Raw genomic sequence first — 27,187 nt, 5'->3', positions numbered from 1 at the left:
AAAGCTCTGACTGCTCAATCATCTACAAAAGCAACAACAACACTTGCAATATATTATTAAATAACAATTTGTATATAAGTATGTATTTTAATATAAAATTTCACCTATATATATATATATATATATGTATTCGAATATATTCTTACATAATTTTTCCAATATTTTCTTTTTTGTTTTTCCCAACATGTAACCTGAACACCTGAACCTGCTTTCGCTTATGGATATATGAAAACAACAAATGCACTCAACGCACACTTAACGTCACGCACACACACACACACACACACGCACGCACATTGACTTTGTATAAAACACGTGTTAACCATGTGGCGCGGTCATTTTGTCGTTGCCATTTGTGAAAATGTGCCATGAATCATTTAATGGCATTTTATATACAAATTTAATTGCATTTCCACTCTGGCCCCCCACTCTGGCCCCCACTCCGCATCGCCAAAAACTGAACATCGAATGCATTGATTTTAACCCTTGACCACGGCCAACAAAATCCACGTTGGCCACGCTGCGCCAAAATGTGAATAATTTAACGCAATGCACGGCCCGTACCGGCTGGACCCACTGAAACCCACCCCAATGCTCAAACCCCACATCCATCCACTTCCATTGCCCCCAACCCCCCGCTCTCCCCGCCCTTGCCACATTTATTTCGGCCGCCGCTGGCGCAACATTTGCTTGCGCTGCACTTTGACAATCTTTGCTATTTGCATTTGATTTGCATTGCCTGAAACTATGCCCACTGGCATTGCCACTGTCACTACCGCGACCGTCACCACCACCACCAACACCACCACCACCATCGGCACGACCACGCCCCTGACATTTACAACAAACACCCGCTATATCCGGATAACTCGCACTACCCATCTCCCCCACCCTCTCTCATCTGATTCTGTTTCTCTTCTTGCTGCATCCTCCCGTCCGTGCGGTGTTCCAAATGACTGGCGCACTGCGCACCACCGCCCGCACCACCGCCCAATCAATTTTCGGCATGTCACTGCCAATTACACCTTTTCAATATTTGCGCCGCATACTTTCTACCCTACCTATGCCCACACATACTTTTTCTCCTATATTTTTTTTACTGCGCTGAATGTGTCTGTGTCCTCTGACATGCTGTTACCCCCCCCCTCTCCATCTCTTACTCTGTCTGGATGTGGCGCATCCAGTGGCGGAAACTACAAATCAACCAGGCAAAACGGCGACCATCGAAATGTACGCGCCCAGCTCGTACAATGACACCGTCACCGGCGAGACGCTGTCCAGCGTTTCGGAGAAGAGCGAGTCCTACTCCAATGAGGGCAGTCAACCGGAATATATTGTGAGTATGCCGCCACTTTTTAGCCCGGCTATAATGCCTTTTTTTTCTGCTCTGTTCTGTTCTACATGAATATGCAATTTGTGAACGCGATTGAGTACAATGGATCCCAAAAAAAAAAAAAAATTGTCTGCTCGGAACAGAGCAAAAAGAATATGATACGCCCGTCTTAAGTTATTGCCAGTCGCTTGAAAATTACAACTCTGAAGGCCGGAACTGGGAATTGGCTGGGGTAGCGAACATGTTTGACATCGAGGTCGCCGGAACTGCCAGCCAGGAGGCGGGCAAACCGGCTGGCAAACGAGCAGGAGGCTGGGGCAGGGGTAGGGGCAGAAGAAGGCCTTCAGCCGGATGCTGGCAACCGGCAACTCGGCAGCCGGCATCTAAGACGTTGTGATTAATTACGCTCCGCTCGCGCTGATAATGATGAGCCACGGCATCGTCCTCCGTATTGGGCCGCGTAACCAAACCGAATTCCGAGCGCATTGCGAGCCGAGCGTAGGCAAACAAACAAATCGCTTCAAATTATGAAAATCATTTATTATGCGCGTAATCTGCACTTGCCACAAAAACTGCCGCCTAATGTTGACTGTTAACTGTAAAACGTCATTTTGCCGACCGCCCTCCCCCCTTCTCTGGCCAAGGGGCATGCCATAAATCAAAGTTGCGTATACGCAGCGTGCGACGCCCTAAACGAAGGTGTCGCGCGCTGTCAATTCAACTTTCAACGCCTTCCGCAAACAAAAAAAAAAAAGAAGAAAAAAAAAACAAAAAAAAAAGGAAAAAACAGAAGCTTAAGTAGAGAGTAATTACGAAAACACGAAGCACTTCACAAACAGAACAGCGACGTGGGCGGAAAGTTCTCAGCTTTTACATGCATTGCATTTATACTGCCTGTTTGCCCACTCTATCTCTCATACTCTCTCTCTCTCTCTCTCTCTCTCTCTCTCTCTCCTTCTCTCTTAGGACGAGGCACGCAAGAAGGCGGCATCGACATATCTGGTTGAGAGCACGGACATGCCACCGCCCAGATACCAAAAGGATGGCACACTGCCAGCATTATATCCAAATAATATGGGTAAGTCAAGATCTAGCTGACCAGATAACAGATAATGAATGTGCAGGCTGCAGAAAAAAAAAATAGTTTAGCTTGGGTAGTGCTCGACTAGCAGATACCCTGCAACTGTAGATTGTTATGGTGAAATTATTTTATTATTTATTTATGTTTTTCTTTATTATTATTCTGTTTATTTATTATTAATTATTAATTGTTTATCATCTATTATTTATTTTTAATTATTTATTGTTTATTATTTATTATTTATTATTTATTATTTATTATTTATTATTTATTATTTATTTATTATTTATTTTTAAGATTTTTAAATATTTAAAATAAAAATTATGACTAATTGGGACAAAAAGTCAAGCAATTAGAGTTATTATAAAATAATATACCTAGCCCTCCATATAAATTTAGATCATAATGCAATTTTCCAAGCGTAATTGTGACATTAAAATGTGAGCGGTCACGATCTGTGCATGAGATCGCTCTGAGCAGGAGGCTTCGGGATTTTTTCGGTTTTGATCTCTATTCGTGTGAACATCTTTCAGAGAGCGATACGATTGTTTAACGAACACAAACCTCGCACACATACCAATACAATCACGAGCTGAACCAAAAGGTCGGGGGATATCCAAAACGGAACGAAACGGAACGGCTGCTCTCTGAGTGAAAAGACACAAGAAATAATGAAAGAGAAGAGAAGGGGAGCAGAATACAAATGGAAAAAGTATCTGTCTTTTTTTTTTTTCTCGCTCCCTCTTTCTCTTTTTCCCTCTCTCTCTCTCTCTCTCATTTTCATTTCCATTCAATCTCTCTGTTCCATTCAGGTCTCTAGCCATATCAGTTTACAAGAACTACAAACGAGGCTAGATCGAATCAGCTCGTCATTCTCTTTTCATTCACTCGTTCGCCTTCTTCTATCAATGAGAGACATTCAAAAAAAAAAAAATAAACAAGCTACCCGCCATTGCCATGCCCAGGGTATAAAAGCGAAACTAGAGCGAGCCAGAGCAGAGCACATAAAAAGCATTTTAGATAATTAACTTTTGGATGCGGAAAAAAACCCCAAAATGTAGAATAAAATGAAAAGAATAAAAAGCCCCGAACCAAGTTGAGAGTTGCACGCGCTGTCAGCGAACGTCAAGGCAAAGTCCTTGCTGCAGTTGCAACAGCAACAGCCAAGGCAAAGGCAAAGGCAACTGCAACTGCAGCTGCAGCTGCAGCTGGAATTGCAATTGCAGTTGTTGCCTGATTTGATGGCAATGATTGCAATCAGAGCTAAAAATAAAAGCGATGTAAAAACGGATATCGGCCAGAGAGAGATGCGCTGAGCAACTAAGTGCGCGAGCGCCCGATGAAAATTCAATTTGAGTGTGCAACATCTCCATCTTAATTGTAATTGAGCAGCAAAGTTTTTGCCAGTCTTGATTTTCAATTGACTCATGAGAGGGTCTGTACGTGTGTGTGTGCTTCTGTCTTTGTGTGTGTGTGTGTGTGTGTGTGTGTGTGTGTGTGTGTGTGTGTGTGTGTGTGTGTGTGTGTGTGTGTGTGTGTGTGTGTGTGTGTGTGTGTGTTTGACCACATCCTCATGCTGAGGCAGTCGCCAGCTAGCAGGAGCAGGAGATGGGGCAGCAGCAGGAGCAAGAGCAGGAGCAGGAGCAGGAGCTGGAGCTGGAGCACTAGCAACCAAATCACGTTTCGGCGCTGTGCTAATTTAAGAGTGCGTCAGAATTTAAGAATATCGTTCATCAAGCCGCATGAAAATGAAAAAATAATAAAACTCAATGATAGACAGAGAGAAGAGAAGAGAATGAGTGGGCGTGCGAGTAGGAGAGAGTGGAAGGGAAAGGGAGAGGAAGAGGGCAAGAGCCAAAAGTAGAAGACGCAAGAAAAAACAATGGTCGTATTATAATAACATTTCCGACTGGAAAGGCGACGCAGACGGCGACGTAGACTCAGACTAAGATGGAGACTCAAACCGAAACAAAGACGGAGACGTAGACGGAGACGGAGATGGAGACCGACCCGGAGACATTGCTGAAAGCATCTCACGCAACTGCATTTCAAATGCAAAGCGCAAAAATAATAAAAATACATTAGCTGCAAACTTTTGCTTTTGTTTTTTTGTTTTTCTCCCTCTCTCTCTCTCTGCATTTTGCCACTCCCCTCTCAGCCTCGTGTGCCCCGCCACTGTCGCGCTTCTCTGCTCGCTGCTGAATATCAAAAATACAATTACCTTATGTCAACGAATTTCGACAACTGAAGGCGCCAAGTGGAGCATACTTCAAAAGTGTCAGCAGCAGCAACAACAACAACAGCAACAACATCAAGAAGAATACGAAAAAATATGTTATTAGCATGCACTAGACGAATGCTAGATACACTTACCAGCATAGAAGTATGATGGGTTTTTCAATAGATGTGCGCAATTATATGGAAGAAGTTAAATTCTAGATCTGATTAGCTGTTTGTTTATAGGATATATATAGATATGATATTCTTGTCATATCCATGAATTGGCCAAATACGAATATTTCGATATCGATCACTATAATTGAGCAGCTGCTTAAGTTATCGATAACATTGAAATTGAGCTATAATGGAAAGATTTTTCAAGGAGTTCTTAGGACCAACATGAAAGTGAATCCTATAATAATATAGTGATATATCATATACTAAAGCCGAGGGCGCCAGTTGTCATATTAGCTCTAATCTCTCTCTTCGATTGAGATGCGATTTACTAAAATATTCGAAATTCCACATCATAGAATTATTTGCTCAACTTAACCCAAAAATAAAGCATATTCAATATCGTATGCCTGCCTAGGTTTTGCCAAAATAAATATACCATTTGGCAGTGTATGGCAAGAGCAAAAACATTTGATAGCGTTTGACGCTGCGAGACAAGGACTTGCCACAGATAAACTCAGATGGAGATGGAGCTGGCGCTGGAGACGGAGTCTCGGCTACAGTGCGCGTAATTATGTATGCGACTGCGTGGTATAAAATAAAAGGAAAAAAACAAAAATGAAAGAAAATAAACGAAAGAACAACAAGAAAAACCGCACAAAAACACGAACACGGAACGCGCTCACAAAAGACAGGCGAGAGGAACGAATGAAAGGAAAGGAAGCAGAGAGAGGGGGAGAGAGAGAGAGAGAGAGAGAGCGAAAAAGATGTGAAACAAAAAATGGCTCGTGGCATAAAAATTAAAATGCTTGCCGGAAGCTGAAGCTCAAACAAGAGCCGTAAGCATGCGGAGTGAGGAGTGGAGGGGGACGGCAGATGGTAGTCAGCATACGCATACACATGTGCATGAAAACACACACATGCAGGCATTTGCACAACTGTCTTGTTGTTAGTTGTTGCCACCTGCTGCTGCTGCTGTTGCTGCCTCAATTGAGATCAAATAATAGATGAGCAACAGCAGCAGCAACAACAACAACAACAAAACAAGCTAGCTTTGTCGCCTACACCCAACCCAGTCCCGCCTTCTCCCCCTTTGCCTCCCCCAGCTGATGGCCATTGCATTTAAGCCAAAAAGCAAACTGTGAAGCGCATTTTTAATGAGATACCATTGAAAGCGCCACCCTGTTAATGAGCAAGCCGCACGAAACGGATAGCCCAGCCCGGTGCGCGCGCCATCTGCGGGCGATTTGCCGAACTACAAATGTGCAAATATGCAACAGCAAACAGTAAATGAACATGATGAAGGGGAAGAGCGAAGAAGAAGAAGAAGCAACAAACATTAAATGAAAAGCCAAGCTCTGTGAAATTTCCATAGACTTGACTTGGTCAGCTTCAAGCGAAACAGACAGAATTTTAATATTCTCGTATACCCTTGTTATAGGGGGGAGTATTTACTGTCCTTGCTAATGATAAGGAGTAAGAATTTGTGTTTATCCATGTGTGAAACACCTGTTTTAAGTTTTGTTGCTAGAAAATCGATATGGAAACAGGATTTTTGGCTAATCAATATAAGCATCTACTAGGCTAATTAATATAACCAGTTATAACCAGCTATTTAATTTTTATTGCAAAAGCGTACAGGATGGTACATTCGACGGGTCCATCTGACAACTCTATATCATTTCACAGACTCAAGGCAGCCATTTCAGGGATTAAAGACAGTTTTTGTTTTTCTTACAAAAACAAGTCCATTGATTTTTAAAAAACATTTCTTTACCTTTACTCAAAATAAACGCCATCTACAGTGGATTATTGGTACTACAAATGTGTAAATACACGTAAAATAATTGGAAGCAGCTGTAAATGAACATTCAATGGAAACATTGATCCAGTTGCGTAGGTTTTTGCCCAGCTCCAGATTAAGTATGGAATTTGAGTAATATATCTGTCAATATACTCTATATATGAATATCATACTCACATCATATATAATTTATTGCAGTTTACAAAATATTATGTTCCCCTCATTCTGTGCTCAATGTACATATATACATATGTATAGCGCTGTTCATATGAATAGTATATATAAATATATATACATATACATATATGTATATGTATAGAACCAATCGCAATACCTTGTATTTCCTCATTAACTATGCACAATACACTTTCGACCAAATAATTGCCTTTCAGCAAGGCTATTAATATGAAATGAGTGCTGCTTGTTGATAAATGTCTCTGTGTGTGTGTGTGTGTGTGTGTTTCTCTCTGTCTGTGTGCTACATATGTGTTGCATGCGTGGCATGCATAGCTAGTTCGTTGCAAGTATCTGGCCAATTATGTGCATTACATATGCACAAAAGTGAACTTCTGCTTCTGCTTCTGCTGCTTCTTCTTCTTCGACTAGTTGTTCTGCTTTTGCTTTTTTGTAGCTGCTCTGATTTTGATTTAGCTGTAACTGGCAACTGGCAATTGGTTAGTGCGGTTTCAGCTGCTGTTGCTCTTGCCGCTGCTGCTGATCGAAAAATCAATAATTCATGAGCACAGCCCCGATGCTGCGAGCTCCTTTGAAGGTGCTACTACAGGCTACTACCAGCAACGCCACCACCCACTTCCGCCCCCACCCCCATCCCCACCTAGTCAAGGCAGTAATACACTTTGTATTACACACGCATACACAATACGCATATGCAAAGTAAACAAGCCACAAAATGAACATGGGAGCCACGTAAGCAGCTCAGCTACAGCCATGACCTCCCTCTCTCTCTCTCTCTCTTTCTCTCTCTCTCCCGCTCTCTCTGTCTCTGTTGCACAGTTTTTCGTTTCCTCTGTGGGGCGTCTTCGATTTGTCTGCTTGTTTGGCAATGCCACAGCCCGCAGCCTGCTCAAGTTTCTTAACAAAATTATTGTTGCCTACATTTGAGCGTACGCTGGAATTTCAGCCAAAATAGGTGTGTATGGGTGTGTGGCTGTCTCTGTGTGGGTGTGCGTGTGTATGTGTGTCTTGTTGTCTAAGTCTATTTTACAAAATTACAAATTTGTTGTGGCTTTCACGCCTTCACGAATGACAGCCAAATTTGAAGTGGTTAAAGCTTTGCCCTGAGTATGTCTGGGTTTGTGTGAGAGTGTGCGTGCGTGTGTGTGTGTGTGCTAACAGCTAACTTGTCTTATCATAAGTAGAGGCCATAAATAGCCAGCAATGGCAGAGCTTGTATGGGTCTAGCCAGTGATTTGCCCAGTTGAACTTATCAGAGCAACACCTGAGTCTCTTATCACCTGCGAGTGCGGCTGCAGCTGCAATTAATGGTTTTCGTTTTATGCACTTCCAAACGTTTGCACAGCAAATGAACCAGAAAGCAGCAAAATGTTGCACCTACGTGAAAACGCAAACGCATGTCTAAATGGGCAACGATGGGGAGCAGGAGCAGGAGCAGGAGCAGCAGCAGCAGGAGACTAGAGACAGGAGACAGGGGAATCGCAATGCAATTCGAATGTTGAATGGAGACTACGTGTGCATTTACACAGCTCAATGTGTAGTGAGAGAGTGTGTGCGTGGGTGTGTGTGTGTGTGAATGTGTGGGTGTGTCTTCTACCGAAAAGTCTTTGCCATTTGCTTGGCTTGCCTTGACTGTTACTCTTCTCCTCGCCCTCTTTTCCTTTTTTCACTCTTCGTTGCAAATGCGGCTATAAATGTGTCATTTGCAGCAAACAAATTGCATTTGTGCTGCAGTTCATCTGCGGTTGCGCTTGTGCGCTACGTGCAACAGCACGAACTAAATGCATAATACTCGTTTATGGTCTCAAAACCGCTGAATTTATACAAATATCGATAGTTTCGACGCTGCCAAGCCACAATTTATATAATTTATAGATGCATATCTCTGCTGAGAGTGGATTGCATGCGAAAACTTGTTGAAGTGGGCGGTAAAAGTGAAGGAAATATAAGTAAATATATATACGGGTTTTTAACTTTAAAATAAATATGTAGAACATTGCGATTAACGCATAGAATAGATCAAGAATGAAACAGTCCATGATAGAAAACTTTCTCAACTCATTAGAAGATTAACTAATATACCCCAAACCCAAACTGAACGAGCATAAGAACTCAGCTCTTGTCTTGAAGTAACATAATCATAAATTACATGCAACCTCTGAACTATTCACACATAACTAATTAAATCTCTCCCTCTCTCTCTGCTTACAGCCAATGCCTGCACATTGCCACATCCGCGGCACAATAATGGCCATGCCGCATCCATTGCCGCTGGCCATATGACGCGCGACGATCAGATGCTCATCAGCAAGGGCGTCTATATTCCGTCCCCATCGCCAGCACCGCCGCCGGACGGCTCCTATTACAATATGAACAGCGAACGATATCTATCGTATCCCCCAATGGTAAGTGCATGCAAAAGCATTTCGTTTCTTATCTGCAATTCTGTTGCCATATCACGCCTGGTCGCTTCCTTAAGACTCGACGGGATTAAATTCAGCTGCAGCAGTAGCTGAAGCTGGGATGCTGCTCCTGCTGCTGCTCCTGCTGCTGCTGCTGCTGCTGCGATGTTAATTGCCCGCCCAGATCCGTAATATTGTTCCTTTTAGCGCTTATGGCTAGTCACGGCCATGGATTAGTTCGCGCAATTAGTTGCAGTTTTATGCACGTTTCCCAGCTAAAACACACACACACATATATATATACACACACACATACAGTTGCCAGTCAGTCGCCTTAACAAATCCTACTCCATTTGCATCTCACTGCGAACAAAGGGGCGTGACAGGAGAGGGAGGGAGTAAGCACACATGCACAGACACTCACTTGTACACATACAGGCATACACTTGCAGAAAAAGGGAGAAAGGTAGAAAGAGATAAGAGAGACGAGTTAGCGCAGTTTTTTAATCGAAGTAGACAATTATATATATTTTCAAGGAATTCGGTTAAATCTTAATTATCAGCGTAATTTTTTTTATCACGAAATATATCTAAAATTTGAAATAAAAAAAATGACGCTAGGCATACGTAGGCACTTTAATTTAGCTCAGAAAAAAATTATGAAAAATCCATAGATGAAGCATTATTACTTAAAAATATTTTTTTAAATAATGTTTTTTTTTTTAAATCCATTATAAATTTTAAACAATTTTTTTAATGATAACAATATTTTTTGTATATTTTTTAAATAATACAAATATTTTTAGCATACTTTTAAAATATTAAAAATATTTTTACTATTTATAAAATATTTAAAATATCTTAAAGTTCCCTTAGTTTAGTATAAAATACTTAAAAATATTAAAAATATTAAACTTTAGTTTAATATAAAATACTTTATTATATAGGCAACAACATTTCTCAAAACTCAAAGAAATTTCTGGTATTTACAAATTTCTTCGAGTGTAAACCTTAATATTTCTCAATGAAATATAGCATATAAAGTAATTTTTCTAATAATCTCACTCGGAATACAAATGCAAACATTAATTTCTCGCAGTGCACATACTAATGCACATGTAAGCCATATACATAGACGTATACACAGAGATATATATTCGATCAGACTGTTGGGATAGCTGCCACGTGGCATGTGGCATGTGGCAGCTGCCAATGCGCTGCGCTGGGCTGAGCATGGCTGCCAGTTAACTCGGTTCGACTTTTATAATCCGCGTGCCGCATGCAACGCTCCAAAGACAAATGACAAACTCAAATGCATTAAGCTGCAGCCCAAACGGCTGAGCAGGAAGCGAGGGCGGTTAGGTAGAGGCATGGGCGTGGCAGCATAGCAAACCCGAACGAGCACAGCTGCTGTTGCTTTGTTGTTTGCTGCTGCTGCTGCTGCTGCTGCTGCTGTTTGTACTTGCTAAAGTAAACATTATTTTCTCAAGACAACAATTTAATATTACACATACGCAGCGTGGAGCGCGAAACGTTTATGATGACAAGCTCCACTCGTATTTCCAACTCTCGGCTCTTAAAGATCCGTTTCAAGTTGTGCTCAGATTTTCATATCTCAAACATGCGTTTGGCATTCATTTGTTGCCTCTAACCGATTTCTGTGGCATGCCACACGCTATCTGACCAGGTCGACAGCGAACGGCAGAGGGAGGAAATGCCAATGACAATGCCCACATGACATATCTTTGGCATCTACTTGTCGCATTAGGGTAAACCAATATAAATTCCACAAATTCACAATAAACAGGGCAAAATCAATTTTCGAAATTTATTACCCACGTTCCCCATTTGGAGGTAGCACAACTGCTGCTCCTGCTGCTGCTGCTGCTGCCACGGCTAGTGCTGTTAAAGGGGTGTAAATGTGACAAGTTAAGACGACACTCAATGCGTCTGACACGCCAAGCCCCAGACCCAGACCCAAACCCCAAACCCAACCCCAGCCCAGCTCTGACCCAAGCCCAACCCCATTCGCCTGTCAGCTGGCATTTTATGTCGCTGTGAGGCCAATAATTGTATAAATTAGATACGAACGAAATGCAGTTAGTGGACAGGCAGACAGACAGAGAGACAGACACTCTCTGTGTATCCCTAGAGGGCTCTCGCCAGCTGCACACACACATACAGAGAGACGCTCGTTGGCCTGTCTAATGGCGACTAATGTAATAATATTTATGCTAGCTGCTGACCATTTTTATGGGCTTTATGCTTTATGCGATTTGGCCAGTTACTCAATTTCAGCAGCAGGACCAGGGCGATTTTTTGTTTACTCTGGATAACAGTTAAATGATGAAGAGCCGTGAGAGATAGAGACAGCGAGAGAGAGAGAGAGAGGGGAGAGTGGGAGAGTGAGAGAGTGAGAGAGTTTATATCTGAGGACAGCTGCAAGGCTTTCTCTGCCACAATTCTCTATTGCATGCACACACATGTTCATTCAGTCATTCAGCATGGGACGCAAAACCTTTTGTTTGCGGTTTTTAGTCAACGAGGGAGAAAAATTCAATTTCGGTTTAGTTGGCCAACAATGGCACTTTATATATGTATGTGCAAGTGGGTGTGCGTGTGTGTGTGTGTGCCTACACACGCTCTGGGAGTAAGGACTGTTGAACGCCTTTTGCTACCCACACACACACAGTCACACACACACACACACATATAAGAAATGTTTTGTGGAGCCAAATTGAATTATTTGATAAACATCATTAGAAAAATTACAAAATATATAGAGCACTCAGCATGCGGCAACAAATCACGAGAGCCAAGCGCAAGAGAGAGAAAGAGAGAGAGGGAGAGAGGGAGAGTGAGAGTGAGTGCGACACAGCTGCGGTTTTATTTTTTTGTATTTCTTAAACATTTTCCCAGCACTAAATTACTTTTTCGGTGCACAGATGTCCAGTCGAGGCCACCGAAAACCTAAATGAATAATAAAAACAATTTTTGTTGTAGTAAATCAAATTAAATTTCAATCGCATGCTTGACAGCTAACAAAAAGGATTCACTCACAGTCGCCGATGACACTTCAGCCAGTCAAGCGAAACGAACGAACAACAACAACAACAACAACAAGCAGTTGGACACAAATGTGGCCACAGACCACGGACCACGGACTGACGCTGCGTATACGCAATGTTGCAAATGCCACAGATTCAGCTTATTTAACAATACTAACAAGTTTCTCTTCCCCGTTTTTTATAAGCTCCTCAGCCCACAATAGAGCTTAAAACTGGCTGGTCTATCAATGTTATTTCTAACAACATTGAAAAGAAATAACAAATGCTCTAGCTGGGAGTGCTCGACGGGCAGATACTCTGCGTGGTGGAGCTGAAGGGGCTAGATTTCCTATAAATATGTGTAGACCGATATATAGAACTTTTTATTTAATTTTGGGGAAAAGAAATTGAGTTATGCTAAATAGAAAATACTTATAAAATGTTTTGTCATAGCGCAAACAATTTAAGCAATTTTTATTTAAATTTTTTATTTTATATCCATCACAAAAGCAAGAATTGAAAATATCGATATTTATCGCTCACTACAAATTAATTATCAAAATAACTTATAACTTATATACGTATATATATTTATTATATAAATATAATATATATATTTAATGTATACAATTAATATATATATTATATATTATTTAAATACTGCTTTCTCAATTTAACTATCAAGATTCCAATCAGACTGAAAGGACTCAACTATATCAAATCAATTCATCATAATTCAATTCAATCCTAATACAAAACTTATATACCCTATAAGCTCTTGCACAACTACTACTGCCTCTTATATACAGTTGCAAAATACTATTATAGCCAAAAACCAATTTCAATAGGTTTAAGATATATAAATGCGAAACTTTTGCAATCACCCGCAACACTTTGAGCAGAGTTCTTAAAAACCCTTTTTTACGCCAATTTAAAATAAGTTTATATATATAAATTGAACTAAATTAGGAAGGAAGGTTGAATTTTAAAAAAATATCCAAATTAAAAAATGCATTTAATTATTTTGAATTAAATTAACAAATTATTATTATTAAATAATTTAGTGAGAGACAATGAAAATTAAAGAATATATTTAGAATCATCTCTATCACATATATATACTTTTATATTCCTATATACTTATACAATTCGTGTCAATAATAACAAATATTTTGTAGCATTAAATCAACTTTAAATTGCCATGGATAAACGAGTTTTACTTCATTTTTTAACATAAATAAATCCTTCATTGCTGACATACATCAGCTCAACTATGCCAAATGCCTTGCTGCATCGGCAATTCTTACGATTGAAGTGAGTAAATGACATTTGGCCTATTGCTATGCTAACACAATTAAAGGCCAATGAAATTATCGAAGCATTTGCCGAATTTCATTTGATTAGGCTTAGTTCAAGTGCACAGGGTATACATAGTATAGTATAGTAAAGATAGTATAATCGAGTATACAAATATATATATATATATACTTAAATATAGAATGCTTTGCAATTGTGGCCAACGCCCAGTTTTCGTTGTGTTGTGTGGACCCACATGTGTAACTATTTAAGCGGCAATTTGTATTTTATTGCCAATTGCGTTCTGCATGTCCGTTTAACAACAACAGCAACAACAACAACAACAACAACACCATCAACTGTTGAAAAACTTTGTATGGAACAGACAAAAGTCGTTTCGTCCCGCCGCTCAACTGGTGTTTGATAAGTTAAATGCTGGCTGCTCTGTCCCATTTTAGATATTCCAGCTGTGTGTGTGTGTGTGTGTGTGTGTGTGTGCGAGTGTTTGGATCAGGCTGGCTCTATAGACTGGGGGCTATCTCTGGCAGCAACTACGTGGGCATGTGCAAAGTGAACTCGTCCAACTTAACTATGGCTCACTTTGTTAGCGAGTTTAGCACAGTTTGAAATTCAATTAGTTTTTTGTGCGGGCATTGTCTCTGTCTCTATCTACAACTGTCCATCTCTCTCAGTCTCTCTGTCGCCCTGTCTCTCTGTCTCTTCGTCGCTGTCGTGGACAGTTCGAAAGTCAGCCAGTTAGTTGTTTAGCATCGCGCATACGCACTGTGTGCCCACTGCAAAAGGCTCAGCACGGCTCGAGACGATTTGTGTTTAAAATTCAAGGCTCAGAGCAGCTGATGTCGATTAAATAAATAACCGAAATATATACTAGCTCGCTGGCTGTATCGAGTCGTGTAGTGTCCATAATTTAATTTTAGCTGAGAACGCGGCGTCCTGGCGCCGCATTCGCTGGATTTAATGTGTAAAGTTTGATGGCTCTTTGCGAAAGGAAAATGGGCATGCGACAGGAGCGGGCGCAGGAGCAGCAGCGGCAGCAGGAGCAGGCACTGGCTGCTAGTCATACATTTGATATTCTATTTACGCAAAATGAACTCCTTTGCCCTGCTGTTGCTGCCGTTGCTACTCCTGCTACTCCTGCTGCTGCTGCTGCTCCTGCTGCTGTGGCAACTTTAACAATAACGACAATAATGAGCCGTGCCCCGCCCACAATTAGCGCCCACTTGGCATAGAGAGGCACGCGAGCCACAGGACAACAAAGCAGACCTTTAAATGCCACACCAACCAAAAACTTTTTCAAGTGTGTCAGAAAGAGAAAGGAAGGCAGCGGGACGGAGCGGGGGGCAGCGAGAGTGCGAGTGAAACCCCTTTACAGGCCATGCTGATTCTAGCTAGTGCAACAAATTGCTGGCGCACAAACTCAGCTCAAAAACTTTTCGTTAAAGACAATTTAACTTTGTAAACTGATACAAAATGTTCGCCTTGGTATACTTAAGTCCTTTTATCCACTCTCCTTAACTACCAATTCCCATGCCACCTAGCCCAATCTCTTCTACTGTTAATCAGTGCCAGTTAACGTGTGTATGTCTGTGTGTGTCACAATATAATAAACTGTATCTATAGTTATCAAAATAAAAGTACTTTGAGATATTTGTGATTCATATTCAACTATAGCAAATGACAAAGTCGAAAGGAATTTTAATTAATAAAAGTTATAAATAATGCCTAGCACCTGTTGGCAATGCTTATTTATTATATATATTTATAAAATTCTATCTTTTTAATTTTCTATACAACTTTCAAAGCTATTGAAAAATTGAAAGAAATTATTGCGGCATATTTGTTGCTGCCTGCCTGCTGCAGCCTCAGTTGCTCAATATTCCAATTAGGCAAAGAAGTTGAGTTTGCTCTTCTTAAAAAGTTGAAGCTGGCGCGTTCAACTTGCTGCAACTATGGCAAATGCTATTGCGCAGACCGGACCTGGCTTTGCCTCTGCCTCTGCCTCTGCCTCTGCCCGTGCCTCTGCCCCTGCCTCTGCCTCGGTACGAAACAATTTTCCAACTGACACAAAGTGTCATGTCAATCGAAGTAGAAGATAATATTTCCAACTTCCAAGCAGCAACAGCAGCAGGAGCAGCAGCACCAGGAGCAGGAGCAGGAGCGGGAGCAGCAAACACAAAAAAATTCAACACATTTTTAGCAACTTGCAACGCGCAACTTGCAACTTGTCTGCAACTTTGCAACATGCAACTCACACGCAGTCAGAGCGAGGCAGCGGCAGCCGGAGACGTTTGCTATTCTCCTGCTGCGACGACAGTTTACAATTATCGCATTGTTAGTCAGCCGCTCTGCAAGCATTAAGATCAATTCACAACTGAAGTAGGCAAACTTAGCGCAGCATACATAATATAATATGGATGGTGGCAAATGGGAGCAATAGGAAAAGAAAGTGCAGTGAGGCAATAGAGAAAATAGTTCGATAAAATGGTATTTATGGTTTTCATTTGTAGCTACTTGCATGCCCTTAGGTATCACTGAAATAGGACTGCCTATGCCATGCCTAAAGTAGTAGCCAGAAATAGTAGTATACACGGAAATAGTAGTATCAGAGTATACACATATATAGAATATAGTAATATACGCAGGAATAGTAGTATAAACAGAAATAGTAGGACACTCAGAAATAGAACTTTACATAGAAATAGTAGTGTCAGAGACTACACAGAAATATAAGGCCACACAGAAATAGTAGTCTGATAAAAAATAGTAGTATACTCAGAAATAGTAGTATACACAAAAATAGTACTGTAAATAGAAATAGTAGTGTCAGAGACTACACAGAAATATAAAGTCACACAGAAATAGTAGTCTGATAAAAAATAGTAGTATACACAGAAATGATACTACTATCTCAACAAAATAGTAGTATACTTATAAGTAGTAGTATGTACAAAAAGAGTACCATATATCAGATATAGTCGAATCTGAGCATACATTGAATATAGTAGTATGCACAGAAGAATTAGTATATATCACAATAGTAGTATGCTCAGAAATAATACATAGTATCAGAGAAACATGAGTATATATCAAAATAATTCCACAGAAATAGTAGTATATAGCTTGTACACATAAATGCAGAGAGATAGGAGCATTTACTACTATTTTTTGTGGTATTCATACTATTTCAGTGAACTCTTGTCGTCAGATATGCTTATTCACCCCAAGTACAATATCGCTCATTCAAAGAGCTCCATTTTCAGAGATTTGCCTTCGCATTCCCTTTCGAGTCCCACCTGCTTATTGACAGATTATACGCCTCTCTTGGCAATTCATCAATTGAAATTCTCTTGAATTTACTATGAAATTTTCTTAAAAAAAAAAAAAAAAAAAAAAAGAAGAAAATAAATATGCGTAATCGTCAGCTGCAGCTATTATTTCGCCGTTCTCCTGGAAGCTGAGCGGGCCAAAAAAAAAAAAAAAAATTTATATATATATATATATAGATAAAAAACTTTTGCTAGAAGTCGACAAAGGCGTAACAAAAGCAGAACTCGAGCCGTTCACTGCTGCTCACTTTCTTCTTGGCTTGGCTATCTCTGGCAACGGTTAAATGAGAAAACTTTGGAATTCCGAGCTGAATTCGAGGCGGAGCAGGCGGCGACTGCACTGCGAGCATAGGCTATGCATAATTATGAACTCTAGCCGACTCTAGCTGATGCTCTACAATGATTTCTTTACTCTTCTCGTTGCAGGAATATCCGACTGCGCTGGACTTTAGTGCGCCGCCGTTGCCGCTGGCGCATCTGCAGCCCATGCAGCCCATGCAGCCCATTACGGTTACCTCGCAGGCGGCGCTGCTGGCGGCGAGCAATGGCGGCGCCACGCTGGTGGGCAATGGCAGTGCCACAGGTGGCACGCTGCGGCGCGGCATCTTGCGCGGCGTGGTGGGCGTCGGCGTGGGCGTGCCACCGCCAGATGTTACGCATCACACCTCCGGCTCCGCCTCCGCCGGCGGCAGTGGCATGCAAATGCTGCACGATCTGCATCCGGTGAATCTCAGTGCCACCACGCTGACCACGAGCACCACGCTCAATGGCAGCATGACGACAGCATTGCCGCTGGCCACATCGACGCTGCCCCGCCAGCCGCACGGCATACTCAAGGATCCCAATCGCAATAAGCAACAGCAGCAGCAGCAGCAGCAGCAACAACAACAGCAGCAACAGCAGCAGCAGCTGCTCAATGCTAGTTTAGTGGGCGTGCCCGTCTCGGGGGCCGTGGGCAGTTTGCAGATTCTGAATCTGAATCCGGTGAGCAACGCGGCGCTGGGCAACAATCTGCTAATGACTACGAGCGCCACCTACGACCCGGCCACGCTGAGCAGCTTCAATGCGAGCGCCGCTGGCGTCGGCGCTGCAGTCGGAGCTGGCGTCCAGGTGGCCTACACAGATGCGGATGGGCATCTCGTATAGCTGTAGGCCGAGACTGGGGCCAGCTCTGAGTCCCGGTACTAAGGATGGCGCCCAGTCTGTCCAAGCATCTACACATATACATATACATACAGGCATACACATCTACACAGATATACATACTATATCTATACATATATATATATATAACTAACTGTACTCCACACTCGACTCGTAGCTAGTTTAGAAGCTTTCCCTCTCTACATTTAAATGTGTGTTTGACTGTGTGTGTGTGTGTGCGTGTGTGTGCACAGAAGTATATCCTAGATGTGTGTTATACGCCAGGAGAAGAAGTTAACAACTGCAATTAGCAGATACCCTGTGAAAGGATAAAAGCTAGAAAAGCTTTATGTGATGACTCTAGCTAAAAGATTTTACTGCTTCTATCAGAATAATTATAGGGTATAAATAAATAAAACAAATGATCATTAGGCAGATACTCCTTAAAAAGTTAACAGCTTGGGTAGTCATGAAGGAAAATGGAGGAAAATGTAGAGAAGAGATAGACTATGACATGGCTTCTGCTAGCTGCAGCATACACCACATGATAAATGCAGTACAGGGTATGCAAGCAGCAAATGCCCTGTAAGGAGTAAAATCAATATGTAGAGAGTTGTATGCTACCCCATGCGATAAACTGCTTTGCAGAGTATAGACAGGACTTCAATTATCTTATTTAAAGAATTTACATACCGTGTAAAACGCCAACAACTGAGGTAGCTAAGCACGAAATTTCATTTCAATAGTGTAACGTCAGGTTTTCTGCCACTTTCGCCTGCCTCGCATACCCCACTCGCCCCCTTTGGGATTGCAGAGTATTGCCAGTGCCCATTACCTTATTCAAATCAGCTACAGAATTAGTTTATGTAAATTTTTAAAACGATTCTCACTTGCCCATAAGACACTGCACGCTGTTTATTCAGATAAACAAGCCCCAAAGACGATCTCATGCCGCTGACCAGTTCGTCTGCTCGCATCTCCATCTGTCTCCGTCTGTCGCTTTGTCAGTCCGCTGGAGGATTTGCGTTTTGCTAATTAGCTTTCGCAAGCAGCAATAACAGCAGCCATAACGAAAAACTTTGAGCGGGACGACAGCAAGGGCAGCAGGAGCAGTGGCAGCAGGAGCAGCAGCAGGAAGCGGTCAAAATTTTTGGGAAATTAGTTCAGTGGAACGAACGACACAAAGAGCCGCGCAGCCGTTTGACAGCTCCCTGGGGCGTGCTCAGGCCTCAAGTCGATGGGCACGTGATTGCGCTAGAGGAGCGCTCACTGGGCGTGGCCAAAAAAAAATGGAAAAGTTAAAGCGAACTAGTTGGGAGTGCACGACTAGATGATACCCTGAGACTGAAACTGAAACTAAAACTGAGACAGACAGACAGACTGGGACTGGGACTGAGACTGAGACTGAAACTGAGACTGGGACTGAAACAGAGGCTGAGACAGACTGAGACTGAGACTGAGACAGAGATAGAGACTGAGACAGGCTGAGACTGAGACAGACTGGAACTGAGACCGACTGAGACAGAGACTGGGACTGAAACTGAGACAGACTGAAACTGAGATAGAGAGACAGGGGAACAGACGAATAGACAAACAAAAACAACGGAACTGAGACTAAGGCAGCAGGAATACTTCAAACGGGTGCAGACGGTCGACCCATCTATACATCATGAAGTCTGCCACGCCTCCTTCTGCGCGTTACATACAAGCAGCAAGAAGCGATTATGCCCCGCTATCGCATTTGCCATTAGTTCAGGGTATAAGCAGAGCGCAAACAGTTGACAGCAGCTGCAGGAGCAGCAGGAGCAGCTGGAGCAGTGTTTGAGCGTTTTCAGTAAAAGTGCTTGAGCTGATGCTGGAAGTTAAAGCGCCATCTTAGCGGATGGGGGTGTAGCTAGTGGAGGCAGCTGCCACGCCCAGTTGAGATTCACATTATGTGCAGGCAACGCAGTTGTTTTGGCATATTCAAAGGATTCATTCGCCTGCTTGCGGTGCTTGCGATCTATCCATCTGCTTATAGGTACCATTATTGTCTTAACCCACCAACCGCACCACCAGCACCACCATCAGCCTTTGGATGGAGTCTTAAGTGCTTGCCGCACATTTGCTGCTCGTCGCAGCCCAGCGAGCGTGACATGCTCATCTTGGGGACGCCATTAACTTCTGCTAGCCGCGCTGGAGCACATCATGACAATTCTATTATGTGGAGCATCAATGCAATGCGAGCACCCTTAGCACCCTTAGCACCCTTAGCTGCCTGGCATCCTTTGCCAAGGGCAAATCTAGATGACAGAAGCGATGTCAGTCTGTGTGTGTGTGTGCATGTGCCTCTCTCTCTCTGTATGTGTGTTAATTAATATTCATCGAGCTGTAATTACCAAGTCTCTCACACTAATGCAGTCGCAGATAAACGCAGCTGCAGGCAAAGCGAGCAAAAAGAGAAAAAAAGAAATCCTCTTCGTCTATTCGATTGACTGACTGTGCTGAGTGAAAGTAATTAAAAACGAAATTAAATATATTTCGAAATTCAATTCAAGCCAGAGCAAAGACAAAGAAATTTGCAAGCAGCGCAACTAAAAAGTCGAAAATTCACCAAAAGCAAAGCAATCAGAGAGGCCAACAGCTCAGCCATGGACTATACATATCTTTGGGCTGATGAATGTCTGAGACTGTTTGTATGTGTATGTATGTATGTTTATCAATTTGAAAAGGCCCTTGCATGCTCTTGCAGCCCGCACGATTGTCACGCCTGGCGTTTGCTGTCTGCGTTCGCCTTTCGCCTTTCGCTGGGATTTCCGCTATTGAATAATTGTGATTGCCGTTCCCAGATAAAAGTTAAATGAGCAGGAAAATAAATAAAATTATAATGGAGCTTAATGCCCACGTGAGGGGTATGGGGTACTGGAGCAGCACGCACTATATACTTGGTACACTTGAAGAAAAAACCTAGCAAGATAGTACACCAATTCAATACAACTTTGTCAAAAGAAAAGTAAAAGCATTTCAGCTACACTTGGAAAAATAATCTAGCTAGGTGTTTAAACGAACTTTGTCAAAATTAAAGTAGCAGAATTTTACTCCTTTGGGTGTGCCCTTACCAGAACCAGAACACAACCCCTTTTTCTCTGAGTGTGCCCAAGTTTGACTGTATTTATGTTTCGAGGCAACGTATTTATTTAACGTTCAAAAATATTCAATCCATAGTTTCTTGCTTCGCTATAGACGTCCAAATTTCGAACCATATGCAGACAGACAATAAATGGAAATACTTTTTGGCACGAATAACTTGCAGTGAACATAAATATGAGCAGAAATTTTGATATAACATCTAGAATGAGTCACACGCACACACACCCACACACAAGCACACAGAGCTAAACATATGTAAAGCTTATACTCACATAGGTCTGCCAAAATTGCATTAAAATAAAGAAAAAACGAAAAGGAAAAGCATTTAAAATAAATTCTAGAGATAAGTAGCTAAGCGAACTAATTAATTAAACACAGGAAGAGAGAGTGAACGGAAAGGGGAAGAAATAAGGAAAAGAGAGAGAGAAAATCAATAAACTGGTATGAAAAAAAAAATAAGAAAAGAAAAACAAATAAAAAGTTAGAGCAGGAATTTCGAACTACTCAATCAATATGCCAAAATTTAATTTGTACAATAAAAAGCGAAAACTAAACTAAGAGCGAAAAAATAACATTTATGTAAAAGGACAAATGCAGGTACACACACACATACAAACAAATACATACTTATATATAGTAAGAAGACAGTCATACAAGCATAATTAATATATATATATATATAAAATAAAAGTAGTATAAATTTCACATCTCGTACGTGTAGAACTGTGTGTTGTTGGACTAATTGTCTCAGCTAAACCCCTAAGCAAGCTGTTCCCGAATAACTTACATAATGTGTGAATTAACATTAGAGTCTAAGAACATTTAATCACCACCAAGCGATAGAGCGAGAGAGAAAGAGGAAGGGAGAGTGAGAGAAGGGAATACAAAAATTCCAATACTCAAAGTCTATCAGTGTGTCTCACGCATATACTAACTATATATATATAATGATATATAGTCTATATATATATATAGATTATCTTGCTGGTTTTTTAAACGTATAACTATCGCACTTGATGAATATATCTCGATTATAATGGCATGTAAAGCATATGAGCATAGATTTTTATACAGCGAAAACAGAAGGAATAGAAGAGAAAAACAATTACAAATACGGCAATCGGTTGATATCGACTGCATAATACTCGTTCACGTTTAATAAAAGAGCTAGATTATTTAATGGGAGATCTTTAACATGCTGTTCTTTTATCATATATATAGGAAACCTCTAAAGAGGTTCTATTATAAAATTTTATCTCTTAAATTCAAAGATCTTTTAGACCTTACAAAAAAAGACAAAAATTAAAAATACCTTTGCAAAATTTCTAGACTCTTTCTATCATATTCTATATAAACATGACAACAGAACACATATACTCTCTATACACAACGTGAACGAGTATTCGAAACTAAAATGTCTTCCCCGCATAATAGAGAATACTTATTTGTGTGTGTGTGTATTTTTAAGATGGCTAATTAAATTAATTTTAAATTAATTTATAAACTTAACATATAATTCTTTCACATACACACACACACGCACACACAGTGACAGCTATGGTACGAGCATGTATTTATTTAGTTTGTAATGCTAACATATGAAAATGGGGGAAAACTAAATAAGACTTAAGCACAAATTATGTTAAATTATTAGAGGTAAATATATGGATAAGTTTTATTATTATTACAATTATTATTATTATCATTATGATTATTATGCTTATATTGTAGTTAAAAGCAAGGCCAAAGAGATTTGTTAACAAAGCAAATAATTATTTACCAATTGATTCAAAGTGTTTTCTACTTAATTCGGGCCGAAGTCACAGTTATAACAAAATAAAATATATAAATAAAAATTCTCTTGTTAATACAGCATATGTAATATGTTTAAATGTAGTTTAATGGAACCGAAAGGACAAAAGACTTGAAATACTGAATTTAGTTTAATTGTAATTCAAAACTCAAGCAACGTAACTAGCATACAGAACAAGAGAATGGAGAATGGAGAAAGGAGAAGAATGGAGAAAGCAGAAGCTACTCATAGACATAGATAAAGAAGCTAAAGAATAAATGGGAAAATATATATAACCAAAAACGATTTGACTATTGTGAATGTTTCTTTAAATGGTGATGATAATGATTTCGATTACATTTATGTAGCATCTATGCAAAATAAGATACAAACATAGCTAAGCTGTTGTACAGAAGCCAGAGATTAAAACAAAACAATAAGAAAACAAAAACAAAACAAACAAAAAAATTAAAATTAAATATAAGTTTATTTGCTAAAAAAAGAAACAAAAAAATTCGGAAAAAATTGAAAAAAAAAAAAATATATATATATAAATTAATTTGATGGAATGGGGTTAATGCATATGAAATTTATTGCATTTTTAAGAAATCTGTTAATATATGAATACAAAAGGAAGAAAACAAACAAATAAAAAACAAAAAATAAAATGCAATGCATTCACATTTCAATTCGAAGAGAACTATTTAATGGTGAAAACTTTCGCATCAATTTTCATCGAGCGAAAATAACACTAACACACGCTGCGAAACAAAAGAAGGACAAAAGGAGGCAGCCAGGCATCCTGCCAGGAGGACGTTGAGAGATTGAGGCAAACAAACGTGTGTGTGTGTGTGTGTGTGCACGGCTGCTCTGGCAAAGAAGAGGCTGCGAATTTGGGGGTTCGGGTGTGGAGGGGGGGGGGCGTGGCGTAGCGACGCCCTCAAGAAAGTATCCACTATTCGTCTTACTTGCGTGGTGCGGCGCAAAAAAAATTGAATTCCTTGTTAAACTTACGAGCTGGCATTAATTTAACAGCAGCTCCCAGCAGCGGCAGCAACAGCAGCGGCAGCAGCAGCAGCGTAGCCCCAGTTTCAGATTGCGTATACGGCCCATTGGACATGTGATGTGTGCGTGCATTATTTTTACTCTCACTGTGACTTTATGATGCTCGTTCGATGCTCCTCGCCACGTTCCGTACGTCTGGCCAAATCGCAGCTCGTATTTCATTTAAATTGAACTTAATTAGTTCCGCCAAACTGCCAAAGAATGCTTTAACAGACACACCCACACACACACACATACACACACATAGTCTTGGCTTTGCCCAGCCATCGATAAAGCACTTTGAGGTGAAGATAATGCGCCTTTGGGCTGCTCTTTCAATAAATAGCTGACGAAGTGCTCGCTACTCTGGATGCTTGCAGCCTTTGCGCAGCTCTAAAAGGATTAACGCGCGCCCCAAAGAAAATTCGCCTTGAAGCGCGCGGGCAGTTCATCTCTTTGAGTAAATGGAAAAGTTTTGTTAGTACGCCACCTTGGCCAAAACTTTATCCACAGCAACTAGAGACACACAAACAACCAAAACAGCCAAAAAAAAAATATCAGCAGAAGCCAAGCTGCAGCTGGTCAAAATCAGAGCAGGCAGCGAGACAGGCAAAACAAAAAGGCCATTTGCCATGGCTCTGGAAAAGTTTTTTGTGGGCATAATCATTGTCACGGCCATTGTCGAGGAAATTTACAAATTATCATGTCCAACAAAAAATTGAACGCGTACCAGAGACACTGCCAAATGGAGGGGCACAGCGCATTCAAAAGAAAGGTAGGCGAAATAAAAATATATATATTTATATATAAAGATAAAAAATGCATTAAAACATTTTGTTGCACACTTTTGAGCAGGTGAGAAAAATAGTGGCATGGAACCATTTTTTTTTTTTTTTACTTTAGCAGATTCTTTAATTTGTAAAAATACAATAATTTAAAAATTATATAAATAATATATATGTACATAATATGATATATATACATTATTTGCTTATACACTAGAAAAAATATACAATTTAAAACATTTTTATTTGTAAATATATACATCATCAAAATTAAGTAGGTAATAAAAAAAACCGTTTATATAATTCAATAAAAAAGTTCTTTTGAACATAAAATAAGCTGGTCTACTTTCATTTCAATGGCAACATTTTAACGAGCTATGAAAAAAAAAATGTAAACAATCGACGCACAAATAAAATACATATTTATTACATCGACACACGAGGCGACAGCTGGCGAGCCGAGGCACCAGGTGAACAGAAATGAATTGGAGGAGGTCAAAATGTTATTTAAGAGAGACTTAACAGCGTGCTGTTAGTGAAGGCGACATAAGCAGCGCATGTACAGAATAATGTTAGCTAAGAAAGTTATGTTATAATAACAGCCAGCTAACATGGAGAGACAAAAGAAAGACAAAATTTAAAAGGAGAAGAATAAATCCGATATATCTGTGCCGATTTATGAAAGACTGTTGCCTGAAAGTTAACATATATAATGCCAAGAATATGTAAGATATAGGTGTAATACATACATATATGTATATGTTTTATATGAAAAGCTAAGTCTAAGGAAATGTGACATATAAAAAACTAGATTTACATTTTATGCTATATATACAAACATATCTATTCAAAATGTGGGATAAATAAATTCCAAAAAATATGAAATAATATAAAATAAAATATCAAATTTTCATCTCCATAAGTTGTTTGATCAAACATTTCAAACTCGTAGCAGTTAAAGTTCTTAAATCATTTATTATTTTAAATGCTTTTATAAACTGCCATTTAGATAAATATTTCTGGCCGTATTTGCTTATGAAACAAGCTTCGAGTAAATAGTCTTAAATGCATGGATTAGAAGTCAGTGCCATATAGATGCAGTCGGCTGGAATGAAATCACGTTGCGCTTGCATAAACAATTTGTTATACTTAGATGGGATGCTGTAGCTGGGCATTAGCCAACTGGAAACTGGAAACTGAAATCTAGAGTTACGCATATTCATTCCGGTTTGCTCTGGCTAAACCAAAACAAAGTGCGCCAAGCACCAAACACGCATCGCAAAATCCTTCATTGTGGCTGAGCATTCTATGCATGCATAGCAGAGCTGAGTAGAGCTGAGCAGAGCAGAGCAGAGCAGAGCGTAGCGTATCCTTATTTGCAACGCAAGTCGGGCTTTTGTTTGGTGCCTTCGCAAAATTCATTTCGAGGCATAGAAAGATTTTAATATGCAGCACTTTATCGCTGCATTGCAGTGGTGGGCATCAACCAGCCACACACACACACACACACACACACACACAGCATCGTCGAAGGGGGCTCACACACATGGCTAATTTATGCTCAAAGTTGGCTCAATGTTTATTCTTACAAGGATGAAGCAAGGGGAAGGGCAAAGAAGGCTGCAAAAAGGATTTGCAATGCACAATAATTTACATTACGCATCCTGCGCATCATAGAATGAAACTTTTCAACTTGAAAGAAACTTATATCAAGCGCTTCCAATTGAATACATCACACTCACTCTACCTCTCTCTCTCTCTAGCAGACATTTACATATGAGTGAATGTGAGTGTTGAGTAACGTTTTCTTGGCTGCCATTTCATTCATTAAATCATCATTTTTGCCAAGTTCAAGTTGAATGAAATGAATGTCTGGGCAGGCATTTAAAATATGCATATAAATACATATATTAAGACTTGTGTTATTTTTATCAAGTCTATTACACAGTTCCCATATTAGATATGTATGTGTCTTGGGCACTTAGCGAGCCACTACTCAAAAATAAGTTTATACAAGAAACAATTTGCTGTGGCTGAGATGTTTATGTTATTTCTGTTTAATCTATACGAAGTCAGCTAGCAAAACAGCTGTTCCAAATACTTGGCCGAACAGCGGCCTCTGGCTACAGGCAGTGAGAGGGAGAGAGAGAGAGAGGACCAAAAAGGTGAGTGAGAGAGCGAGAGCGAGAACACGAGCGAAACTGACAAGCAACAGGCAACAAGCTGCCAGCCGACAGTCGCCCATTCAAGTGCCACGCCCACTCAACCCACTTACACGCCGAGAGCAGTGCTTATTGCCTTCGTGCAACAGTGTGACGAACTAATGCGAAAAGACATGAAATGTGAGCTAGAAAAGTTGATTGTTTGAGTCCCAAATTAAAACATGATTATAATA

The 27,187-nt window shown here is 40.4% G+C and overlaps 1 protein-coding gene and 1 long non-coding RNA gene across 4 annotated transcripts in view; one reads left to right on the top strand and one right to left on the bottom strand.

Annotated features, from left to right (window-relative positions):
- Positions 1-21,849, top strand: part of sns (nephrin adhesion molecule sticks and stones) — an 85,330-nt gene extending 63,481 nt beyond the window's left edge. For all 3 annotated transcript variants that reach the window (XM_089471320.1, XM_089471319.1, XM_018011484.2), the window contains exons 18-21: positions 1,185-1,336; positions 2,300-2,411; positions 9,019-9,212; positions 17,326-21,849. In XM_089471320.1, the coding sequence (XP_089327446.1) occupies positions 1,185-1,336; positions 2,300-2,411; positions 9,019-9,212; positions 17,326-18,045 (1,178 nt within the window). In that variant the 3' untranslated portion in view covers positions 18,046-21,849. The remainder of the gene's footprint in view (positions 1-1,184; positions 1,337-2,299; positions 2,412-9,018; positions 9,213-17,325) is intronic.
- Positions 1-27,187, bottom strand: part of LOC149268543 (uncharacterized) — a 56,210-nt gene that overhangs the window by 7,951 nt on the left and 21,072 nt on the right. The gene's annotated exons all lie outside the window — the stretch shown is intronic.

This window comes from Drosophila arizonae, chromosome 5 (genome assembly GCF_054131065.1).
Source record: "Drosophila arizonae isolate 15081-1271.41 chromosome 5, UAZ_ARI_1.0, whole genome shotgun sequence".
Taxonomy (NCBI): Eukaryota; Metazoa; Arthropoda; class Insecta; order Diptera; family Drosophilidae; genus Drosophila; species Drosophila arizonae.
Note: the sequence above shows the minus strand (reverse complement) of the source record. Positions and strands in the feature narration are given on the sequence as shown.